A 12,633-nucleotide genomic window follows, 5' to 3' on the forward strand; every position below is an offset into this window, starting at 1 on the left:
AACTCAAAATTTTTTAGTACAATATTTATTTTGCCAACAGAAGGCCTCGTTGCTTGAACGACTATAAACTGCAGTCTATTATTTTCCATTACAAAACCGCGAACTGCTAAATGCGGGCGTCTCGACCTTCACTGATTTCACTGAAAAGCTTTGGCCGAAAACGGAAAGCGCGGGCATGGAAAGTCTCTGGCACCCAGGGTAAATTCTCTATTCTAAAGTTGTTGTTTACAATCTCGCTAGCTGGAATAAGAACTAAACAGATTTTAAGAGAAAAGGCGGGCTGCAAACAGTCTAGAAAGACTTTCTTAAATGTTTGAAATAAACACGACTTAAAAACTCGTAATGTTGTGAGACGTGACCTTAGAGTTTGCTTGAACAACAGGGGTTTTCCTTCTTTCCCTCGTCGCGCGTTGGTCATCATGCCGCACATAGAGCGTTCTAAAATTGTATTTTTTCCGCCGCACTGAGACTTACACTTAGCGGTCATGAAAATGGTCTATGCAAAAAAAGGCGGCCTGCAAGCAGTCTACAAAAACTCTCTTAATTGTTTGAAATAAACACGACTTATAAACTAGTAATAATGTGAGACGTGACCTTAGAGGTCCTTAGAGTTTTCTTGAACAACAGGGGTTTTCTTTGTCGCGCGTTGGTCACTATGCCGCGCGTGGAGCGTTCTAAACTTTTACTGAGCGAATCTTATTTTTTCCGCGACATACATTTCGAGGTCAAGAAGATGGTCCATGTATATTGGGTAATTATTTTCTAAAAATAAAGATTTTAGTTTCTTTTGTTTTCACTCAAGATCATTTTTTCGACGCTGATGCAGTCCATTAAGTTTTTCTTGGAACAAGTTAGTCTTTGAACTGGAGCGCCTTTTTTTTCTGTAGGTATTAAAGTATTATGCCTGCCAAGATTGCAGTCATAAGCCTAAAAATGGTCAAAGTTAAGAAAAAGGATTGCTTAATATTAGATTTCAAAAGTTTCTACATTTTTAAATCTTTATGATATGAGTTTTCATATGAGCGAAAAGCTTTTAGACACATAAACGTATAAAGTTCATGGTGCCTCCGGTTGATTTTTTGCTCTTCAAGGGCTATTGCTTGAACAAAGCCTTCTGGAGCATCTAAAGGTCGGTAGTTGTTAAAATGATAATACTAGGTTAATAAATACATGTTTCAATACTAAGGAAAACTATTACTTGTTCATTCCCCTGCAGTTTAAGGCAAAACGCAATAGAATCCAGCCATATCCTAAATGCACAGAAAAAGATACAAAACTCAACAGAAAGGACAAATAGAATAGCATAGAGTTCATGCCATTATCAATAACAACCCTTTATGATCCAGTGTAACTGCAAACAACAATATTTTCTAAATGGCCGATTGCCAGTAAGAGAAGTATAATGTCAAAAACCCATTCCCAAAACCTACTCACTTAAGATGACCATTAGATAAGTTTACAGGTGAATTAAAAATGTGCATTCACAATTTGTACTTAGGAGTCGCAGAACATCATGGCATTATCAAAAACCTACTCACTCAAGATGACTATTAGATAAGTTTGCAGGTGAATTAATAATGCCATGAATATCTAACTCACAGAAACACGGGCGACGCACCTAGTGTTCTGTTGCATTTCACAATTTGCACTTAGGAGTCGCAGAACATCATGGCATTATCAAAAACCTACTCACTCAAGATGACTATTAGATAAGTTTGCAGGTGAATTAATAATGCCATGAATTTCTAACTCACAGAAACACGGGCGACAGACCTAGTGTTCTGTTGCATTTCACAATTTGCACTTAGGAGTCGCAGAACATCATGGCATTATTAAAAAACCTACTCACTCAAGATGACTATTAGATAAGTTTGCAAGTGAATAAATGCCATGAATTTTTAACTCACAGAAACACGGGCGACACACCTAGTGTTCTGTTGCATTTCTCGATTTGCACTTAGGAGTCGCAGAACATCATGGCATTATTAAAAACCTACTCACTCAAGATGACTATTAGATAAGTTTGCAGGTGAATTAATAATGCCATGAATTTCTAACTCACAGAAACACGGGCGACACACCTAGTGTTCTGTTGCATTTCACAATTTTTGCACTTAGGAGTCGCAGAACATCATGGCATTATTGAAAAACCTACTCACTTAAGATGACTATTAGATAAGTTTGCAGGTGAATTAATAATGCCATGAATTTCTAACTCACAGAAACACGGGCGACACACCTAGTGTTCTGTTGCATTTCTCGATTTGCACTTAGGAGTCGCAGAACATCATGGCATTATTAAAAACCTACTCACTCAAGATGACTATTAGATAAGTTTGCAGGTGAATTAATAATGCCATGAATATCTAACTCACAGAAACACGGGCGACACACCTAGTGTTCTGTTGCATTTCACAATTTGCACTTAGGAGTCGCAGAACATCATGGCATTATCAAAAACCTACTCACTCAAGATGACTATTAGATAAGTTTGCAGGTGAATTAATAATGCCATGAATTTCTAACTCACAGAAACACGGGCAACACACCAAGTGTTCTGTTGCATTTCTCGATTTGCACTTAGGAGTCACAGAACATCATGGTAGTATCAAACACCCACTCTTGAATACATACAGATAAATGAAAAAGAAGAATTTCTTCTTAAAGTTAAATGTCGCCCTTTAAACAAACATATTGTAGTGTTTTCTGTCAAAAAAAATCCACTTTTCTTTAAGACCTCTGTATGCCTAATCACATTTGCAAAACAGTTTCTGAGATCCGCCTTTATGAAAAAAAAAAACATTATTAGCCATTGAAAAGTGACAGGAATTAAAGTAAAAGAAGAAAAAATTGAATTTAAATAAGGGAGAAACAATGGGCTTCAAAAATTATGTCCCACAATAATTACAAGAAAATGATATTTCAACAAACAATAAACTGGTTAACTGACCACATTTCTCACAATTTGCTATGCAAGTTGGTATACTGACTTTGTTATTTAATAAAAGCGAGTCATCCCCATTGTTACTTGGTTGTTTCCTGAGTGAAGGATGTGTACAGAGATTTTGGATTGGCGGGCTATTTTGGGGAATTGGCGGGCTATTCGATTTTGGCGCCAATGGACAGAACCCTTGAATCAAAATGAAATGATCCAGTCGACCACCTCTTGAAATCCGCTTCTAGAAACAGGAGTTAGCTAAGGGACTTGTGGCGAATGATATCGAGCGACAGCGGACCAAAAAGCCCCCTCCATCGACGGCACGGAGAACCAACTCATACAAGCAAGAACGCCATCTTGTCAGACTGCTTAAATTCCTCGCTAAAACTCTTGACTGAATCGGAGGAGCCGAACATGCATAGCTTTCCATTACATAGGCTGGAATTCAAAGCAATGATACCAAGTCTTTTCGGTATCCAGCGAAGGAGAAAAAAACCCGGCGCAATAGAATAGACGAGGATCGTCACACATGTACACCACCATCACTCGTGGCTCTCACTCTCAGGAATCTTCTGACAAAGTATCGTGGCAGATCTAGCGCGATATACCAAAAGCATACCATATAAAGTAAAATCCAATTAATGCCATTGTAGGATGGGTTATACTTTTACTTGCACAATCCTTTTTTCGACTTGCTGATTTGTTTCTTTGTTTTGACATTACGACGCATAAATAAAGACTGCAGTCAACCGCATGCCTAAAAAGCGGCTCAATATTTACACTGGACTCCGTGTCTTCGCTACAGATCGGCTATCGTGAGATAGCACCTGCCAGTCGCATTAGGCAAAATCTCGTTTAGCCTTGAAGCATTTCAGTTTGAAAGGGAAAATATATTTTTGATAAGACAATTCGTTCTTCCGCTTTATTTCTTGATCATTGCTGTCCGCGCGTCCTGGCGCGTGGATTCCTCGTGCTGAAGTCTGGCAAAAAAATTATCTAGAACGCAACTTGAAGGTTTTGCAAGGCATACACTTTACTATAAGCAAAATTGTTTTAATTTTGCTTTATTTTAATTTTTACAATGGATAGCGTTGTATTTTCATCTGGTTTTTACTATCTTGAACACGTTCTGAGCTTTCAAAAGGATTACTACTGTAGTGGCATATGACAGGGTTGACACCTTATCGGATTACGTTTTTTGGCCAGAAATTAATGTACTAATTAAATTCCAACAGCAGGAAATTCTCTTGTCACCTTTTGAAAACAAAGCGTCCGTAGCAACTAAGAAATCATGCTGATCGCAAAAAAAAGTCTCTTGCGGATCCTCATGCCTGGGCCCCGTCTCACAAGCCTGGCACATGCAATAAATTACTTGGGACCTTTAAGAAACCACTGACTCTTCTTAAAGAGTATAGGGGTCGTTAAGTCTCCTGGTAGAGTGGTCTATCTCAACGTCACTCACATAGGGTGTTATCATCACTCATCCCTTCATTAAAAATTTTTTAGTAAATTTTTTCCGCGAAAATGGCAGCTCCGCTCAGTCTCTGTGCTCCTCCGCAGTATACAGTATGAGAAAAAAAAAAGGAAAAAGAAAACAAAAAAAAAACTAAATGTGAAAAAAAGGTGCAAAATATCATCCGTTCAGGCTGGCTTAGGTATTATTGACTGTTTTGTGCTGCCCTGTAGAAACATAAATACATGGAATCGAAGTTGTTTGCTCCTGCGAGTTGTGGGCTTCCACCGGTTCCTAACAGACTTCTCTATATACTCAGATTTTACAGTTTGTAATCAGCAGGGCATGCGTTGGCAAATGTTTATTGATGCGAATACTTTCACTGGATCTTCAAAGAGCACTAAATCTTAAGCACATTGCCTTTACGTTTTTAACGCTGCTATTCATCATGGTCGGCAACCCAGCGCTCAATCTTACCATTAGCTAGGGCAAAATAAAGTTTCCTCAACAGGTGGTTCTATAGAAGTACAGACTAGGGAGTGTTTGCGTCATATCATTATGCTTCAGGTTGAATATAAAGTATTGGGCTTTTTTGTACTTCAGTTGTCACATCATTGACACCCTGTCACTCTATATTGCAAATAATGTTAATTTTATGTAATAACTTCCCAGAATGGAAAAGCCATCGTTAGTGCTTTAATAACCTTGACTTACTAGACGTCGAGAATTTACCTCACAGCGGAACCCTACTTTTATGTTCCCATTTCTTTTCTGATTTAGGGAGTTTGGATGCGATAAGCGATAAGTTGTATATATTCTGATACAAGTAGGTTAGCCTCTTCAATAATCCAAGGCATGGATCTATGTAATCTTGATAGGATAGAATTAAACACTCGTCCGGTGTACAGCTGGATTTACTCAATAGTGGTCAGGAATGTATAAATATCGGTATCAGAAAAATACTTCTGTAACCATCTCTCTTTACTGTCTGGAGGGTGTAGAGAGAGGGTAAAGTAATTGGCCGCAATAAAATACAGGCGTACTCTTCAACACAGAAGGTCTCAGTGAAATAATTTTTTAACGGGTAAGGAGTGGTGAATTTTTTTGGATTAATATGGAGGGAGGGAGATAGTTATTTAATTACCCTTATTCGCGCCTTGGCCGTCCTGGCGCTTGTTTGGCTTGAGAAAGGTGGAGTAGTTAGAAGTTTGATTACTTTTTCGCATAAAATGCTTTACATGTCGAGCCCTTGAGGCGAAGCAAGCTCGTTAATGATACACTGTTTTTTCTTCAATCCCGTTTATTGGCGGATCAATTGCCCGTCCCACCCAATAATCAAATTAATAAAAATGTCATTTAACATTATTAACCTGTCTGCAGAAGTACTCTTTTTCTTTTGTTATTCGCGGAACAGGACTTTTCTGCACACTACAAGGGGAAAAGGCAGTGTGAATGCGAAACTGCGATAATCTCACGCTCTCTATATAACTCGATAGTTTGTCGAAATTGGTCTTTATGTTGTATTCTGAGAGGAAGTACTAACAATCTATCTTGGCTTTAAAGAGCAGAACAATCAGTCCACTCAAGAGGCAAGCAAAGTTCAGCCTCAGTTAGGTCAGGCTCGGGAAAACCGCAGTCTTGTTATATAATAATAATTATAGAATTAGATAAGCCTAAAAGCGGAGCTGTTTTTTAAAAACACATTTTTGTTGGTAACGTTACGGTATTAACTTCCTATTTTTCTAACACCTTTCAGCGGCAACTCTAGAGTGATCTAAATTACCTTCCACCTTGTTCATCGATTTCATTCAGATATGGTTGCGTAAGTAAATACCTCAAGCCTCAGGTAAGAAAATGACCGTGGAAATAATAGCGGAAAGAGATCAATATTTAGAGCAAGTAACCTTGTTTCTGACTCTTAGAAATCTTGTCCTCAATAATACTAACTACCAAAAAAGCTCTAAATTTTAGGCAGCAATTTTCCGTCGCATTGAATTCACTGAATTGTTATAATGTTTACTGACCCTGAACGAATTTGCTTGTGGTCTTGCTGTTCTTGCTTAATTATTTACCAGTTCAGTCACCGTGCGGGTAGTTGTAGCCTTTCTTCAGGGCATTTCACTGTGAGTGTTTTGACCACGATCGCGTTGTTTTGGACACGGCTACGCATAAATCAGGTAAGATACTGACAACTATTAGTATTCCAGTAGACATAACTTGGTGGGCAAACAGACGCCTGGTTCAGTTTGTTGTAACTACCATAATGCAAGAATCATTCATTCACAGCATATGAACACTTCATGGGTTTTGAATCATTTTCGCGGCAATTGAAGGGTTATACTGTTCAGTGACTCAAGACAAGACTGGACGATTGTCTGCAACTAAATATTTTGCACCGTAATCGATCTTAGCAAGCAATCCACGGCTTTATGTCTAGCTTTACTTTCAACGAACAGAGCAAAACCGTGGAGAGCTTAGGGAGAAAATAATGGGTAAGATGATACTCAGTATCAGAATCAGTTTTAAATCGGCTGTCGCATTGCTCAGTGAGCGAATCATACAAATTAACTACATTTACAGACCTGACTGAGCTTCATTCTGAGATTCATTTAGTCAGTTTGACTAAGCCCGCAGTTTGCTATTTCATTTTCTAAATGGCTCCTTCACAGCATGACCCTCGGGTAGATACTTTCCGGCTTTATCATTGCCGATAAAGATGAACAAACAACACGGTAATTTCATGGTTATCTTTAAACCTCTTCTCAATTTTACAGACTAAAATAATATTTGAAAATAGCAACAGTAAAGTTGACCTCTCAGTTTTATGATGTAATACACAGCTTACCGACCTGAAACTTTTTAAGGCTCCGGTCCTGAAACAGCAGTCCTGTTGTAATGAAGGCTTAACCGGTTCAATTCCGTATGCTTTAAATATTTCAAGAGGGAAAGTTAAAAAAAAAATGTTAAAGAAGGCAATAATAAATAATGGGTCAGGAAAAATACGACAAAAAAGGGAGATAAAATCAAACCTATGAGCACTTGCCATGAACTGTTATTGTGAGGCGTTGTTTGTTCATTTTACGAGGTGAAATATTTGAGGAAACTGGCTTATTCATCTGTTAAGTGAACAAACAAAAAAAAAAACATGTACACACATACCCACACAAACTTGGTTGACTTAAACTTTGAGCTAAACACACACATTAATTAAAGGAAGCTCTAGCTGACCGGAAAACTGTCAATTATGTTTGACTTCAACTTCAAATAGTTTTTCAGAAGCCATCCTGTTATTTGTGCTTGTAAAAGAGTCGACTAATTGTTATCGACCAGCTGAAGGTCAATTTGCCTTTTCTTTACTGTTAGGAGGAAGGCGATGAAGTTTGCTTTGTTTGTAGCCCTGTTGGCGATATTCGGCTCTTTGAGTCAAGGAAAACCGGTGAACAAGAAGAAAAAACTAAAGGACAGCCCTAGGCAAGGTATGTATTGTATGTCATCAAGTGGTCACATGGGCATAAAAATTTCGGAGGGCTTGTTGGAAGGTACTTAACCATCTCGTTATATTGGACTTTTCCTTGAGTGAAGAACTCCTTATTTATTGTTTTACTTTTTTTTCTACTTTGTAGATAGCGCCTGTTTTGACGATGATGCGAAATACTGCCAGAAGTGGGCACCTAAAGGATATTGCGCAAAGAGCTCAAAAGTCATGTCCGGCAAATGCAAGCTTTCTTGTAAAATGTGTTTAGCAGGTGAGAATATTTACATCTGTGTGCCTGTGGCAGCGCCTGAGAGTCTAAAATTGATATTAAACAGGTCTTTTTTTATGTCCTAGTAATAAACACGAAGTTAACTACAATGTTTACACTTTACAAATACCAAATAACAATAATAGACCTATTGGGCTAACTCAATGTTGTACCTAATTCAAACCGAATTGGGTACAACAATGAGTTAGCCAAATAGGTCAATTATAGCTGTATTAGGTAGAAATAAAAAAAAATGAGCTACCCAAACATGGTACTAAACACAAATCGCCCCATGTAAGTTAATTCCAATCAGTCTTGGATTGTGGATACCACGTTGCGGGTTTTGGATTCCAATCGTTAACGGAACTGCTGAATTCCGGATTCCGAAGTCCAGTATTTTGAAATCCAGCATTTTCTGAAGTCTGGAATCCGAATTATCTTTCATTTGGCGAAACGAATCAACTGGCAAGAACTTAAAATAAGCGAAAACACGTTTTCTCTTTAATCCAGGGGAAATGCTGATGGATGATGATAGCAGGTGTAACGACTGGAAGAACAATCATCTATGTGAAAAGGCTAACCACCAGCCATATATGTTTAAACACTGCAAGTTCAGCTGCAAAGGGTATGTCGCTGTACCTCAAAATCCAAGGAAGAAACTTGGAGACGTTTTTGGTATGGGTGGTCAGTATGGAGGTCAGCGATTTGGCCAACAACCTTATGGACAACGACCTCTTGGACAGCAACCATACGGGCAACAGGGTTATGGACAGACGCCATACGGACAGCAGCCATACCGCCAGCAATCTTATGGACAGCAACCGTACATGCAACAACCATTTGGCAACCGGCCTTACGGACAAATGGCACCTGGTCAGCTCTATGGACAGCAGCCATTTGCACAACAGCCTTATGCTCAACAACCACAATACGGTCAGCAACAAGGATATGGGCAGCAAATGCAGCCGCTTGGACAAACTGGACAGCCTTGCGGTCAGCCTCCGATGACCACTGATCCTTGTGCCCCTTGCCCTCCTACTTGTTCCCCTTGTCCACCACAGCCGCCAACTTGTGGTGGCCAGCAACCTCCACAGGCACCACTGGTGCCGCCTCCACCTCCTCCTCCGCCATCAGAGGAACCTAAAGAAAAGGAAAAGGAAGAGGGAAAAGGAAAGGAAGGAGAAGAAGAAAAGGAGAAGGAAGAAAAAGGGGCTGGGAAGCCAGCTATAAGACCACCCTACCGTCCACCTTACCGACCACCTTATGGCCAACAACCTTTAAGCCCTTATGGTCAGCAATCTCAACAGCCATATAATCCTTATGGTCAGCAACCATACGGACAACAGCCTTATAACCAATATGGGCAGCAACCCTACGGGCAACAATCTTATAACCAATATGGGCAGCAGCCTCAATATGGACAACAATCGTATAATCCATATGCACAGCAGCAACAGCCCTACGCACAACAACAATATGGTCAACCCTCGTATCAGCCTCAAACAATTCAGCCAGCCAATCCTGAGGTGCCACAAGCCCAACCCGAAAGCCAACCGGTAGCTCCTCAAGAAGCTGCTGTTCCGCAACCCGCTGCCCCTCAGCCGGCCGCCGTTCCTCAACCAGCCGCCGTTCCTCCGGTAGCAGCCGCCCCTCAAGGAGCTGCCCCTCAAACGCCAGCAATGCAAGCTGCTCCTGCTGCAGGTAAGCCTTGTCAATTCACGTTACATTTAAAATTGTCGGAATGACGTTTAAAACACCAATCACAGTCGTGCCAGGTGGACCTACAGTACTGCACATTTGATCATGTCCTCTGATTTTTTGTCGAGACATGCACCACTGATTCGATAGCTAGAAATTTACCTAAACGAACGAAGCAAGGCAGGATATGCAATATTATCTTCAGTTAAATATTGGATAAAAACCTCACATGACGTTTCGACGACCCTTGTCATCACCAAGTTCTGGAAAATTAAAAAACGGTATTTACGGAAAAATGAAGTCCAAAAACTAGGTATATTTTGATTTTTAAAAGCATGAAAACTGAAGAATTCGACAATTTAACATTTTTTTTGTCTTTTAAACCTCTTTGCAAATCAATCCTTAACATAAGGATCAGTAACATAAGTATGACATATATCTCTGTTAGTCCGATCATCAAAATTCAAAATTATCTTTGCAGTGGCTTTATCACTCAATTGGACAGGGAAATGTCATGCATTCTTAGACACTGTTAGTAACACACTACTCCCCAAAAGAACACTTCCCTTTTTGAGGTCAATACTGTTTTAAGGACCATTTATTGTCATTGCGTTTTCTTGTATAAGCAAATAGAACTAGGCTTTGTTACTAACATTTTCCAGGAGGTGGCGCTCCTCAGGCTGACTCCCCACCACAGAATGGTCAAACTTATGTTATCCAACACCCCGTCCCTGGAACTGAAGGACCACTAATGATAAAGAAGGAAGGCGTTGAAAAGAAGAAGGCTCAAGCTAAGAAACTCGACGAGGAAACTGTGATAGTAGCAAAGAAAAGGGGAAGCCAATAAGGTATAAATGATAAAATAGATTCATCAGAGATATACTGAGGGATGAGGGGCCTGTGATCATCAGTTTGGCTGAACTAAAGAAAGTTTTGTTCTTCCCACAGTGGCAGGGGTGACTTTTTAGCATAAAGTAAAACACAAATTTAATGTGGCTACCAAGGGGCAGGGGACGGCCTGGTTACTTCAACAGAAATCTCTTTCGGACAGTAAGGTGTAGGTATTGCGGGTTACTCTGACACTAAACACATGTGACATTTATGCCCGCCATTTTGCATTTGACTAAATTTATAGATTTATGAGAAAGGCCCTTGGCTTTTTCCCTTCTTATTTTACTTGCACTTGTACACACCTGTATGTAAAACCTATGCGACCTATTAACTGAAATATCATATCGTGAGAATAGCAAAAAAAAATGCTATTAAATGCTGGGAAAATGTGTTTAACAAAGTTAACAAACACTGGAGCTCATCCCCACTTGAGCCTTGAACCAGCCCAGTACAAAAAAAGCCAAAGCCCTCATCTGGTGGTGTAATATGTTTATTAGTTAATTAAGTCTGGTTAAGACATTACATGTAGATTCTTTTTTTTTATCATCGTGACCATGGTTTTTGCTTCCTTTCTCTTTCAGACTAAAAGACACTATTGCTTGAATCAATCTTAAGTTGAACATCTTTATGAAACTTCATGCAAAAATTCAAGATGACTGCTGTTAAAGTTCCCCCGTATGTCTGTAAAAGTGCACTGAAATAATCCCATACATGTATATGTTCCTTTCGAGCAACAACCAAGGCCAAGATATGGGTTCATATAACTTTGTGTTTCAACCACATCCTTTGCTTATTTTAGCCAGGCATCAGTTTAAAGACCTATTAAGACGACAAATCTTTGTTGCATGCGATATGCGTACGATAAGCCTACTACGTATTGTGTATACTACATCACACCTGTAACTGACTAAGTCGTAGGCACATCGTAGGCGCATATAACATGTGATAAACTTGATATTGTTTCCTAAGGGTAGTGGCCTCAAGACCGAGGTTCGACAGTACGACATAAAATAAAGTGTACATGTTATGTCTTTAAGATTTCGTTAATAATGCATTCATAGAAATTTAAATTCTGATCCTGCTAAACAAGGATTGAGGCACCTGGCACAGTTTTTATCGGTTATGTACCGTTGTCTTCAGTTTCTTAGCGTCACGAGGGATCCATCAGACACACGGTTTGGAAGATGGAACACGATGAGCAAACAACAAATGAAGCTTGTACAATTATAATATTGCTTAGAGATTGTCATCCTAGATTTGAACCTGTCTCTTATGTAAAAAACGTTATGCGCGTTACATGACCTTTTTAATTCGATATTCGATAATAAAAAAGGAAAGGAAAAAATATAGTAGTTGCTTCGTTTATTCTAAGCTTTATAAGATGGATAGCTTTTGCTACCTTGTTCAGTTGAAAGAAACCCAACGGCGTCATTATGGTTGTATTTTAAAGTTAATTGTAAGCAAAGTTGTAACGTTTATCATCAAATTATTCCCGCACGGGCAAATATCACTGAATTTTGCTTTCCACTTAAACAAGAAAGGGTATTTTCACAGGCAACTTGTATTAAAGACTACGAGAAATTACAAGGAGCAAATAAGCAATTATCCGAGTGCTCTCTTCTTGAAATATCCAGGAGCGGAGTTGAATTGAGATTTTGTGGTAAAAGCACAAGAGGAAATTGCCACCAGTCGCTATTTAAACAAGTACATGTACCTGCAGAAGACAGAAAACAAAAGAAGTCTAAAAATCAAGTCATGAAATTTCACGTTTTGCTTTTTCTGCGCAAAATTTTATTAAAGCGTTTGTTTCTGTTACCCTGTTTTTTGCTTTCGTAAATAACGATACTACAGCTAGGTTCTCAGAATGCTCAAACTAGTAAAAAGGCGACACGGACTTGATATAAGTGAAG

At 39.2% G+C, this 12,633-nt stretch overlaps 1 protein-coding gene across 1 annotated transcript; it reads left to right on the top strand.

The window, feature by feature from the left end:
* Window positions 1–6,460: 6,460 nt before the first annotated feature.
* Window positions 6,461–12,067, top strand: LOC140943998 (uncharacterized). Its single transcript, XM_073393103.1, has 6 exons — window positions 6,461–6,568; window positions 7,755–7,867; window positions 8,015–8,137; window positions 8,645–9,835; window positions 10,495–10,680; window positions 11,305–12,067. The coding sequence occupies exons 2-5, from the start codon at window positions 7,765–7,767 to the stop codon at window positions 10,677–10,679; spliced, it is 1,602 nt and encodes a 533-aa protein (XP_073249204.1). The 5' UTR covers window positions 6,461–6,568; window positions 7,755–7,764; the 3' UTR covers window position 10,680; window positions 11,305–12,067.
* The last annotated feature ends 566 nt before the right edge of the window (window positions 12,068–12,633 follow it).

The sequence above is a fragment of the Porites lutea genome, chromosome 7 (assembly GCF_958299795.1).
Source record: "Porites lutea chromosome 7, jaPorLute2.1, whole genome shotgun sequence".
NCBI classification, from domain to species: domain Eukaryota; kingdom Metazoa; phylum Cnidaria; class Anthozoa; order Scleractinia; family Poritidae; genus Porites; species Porites lutea.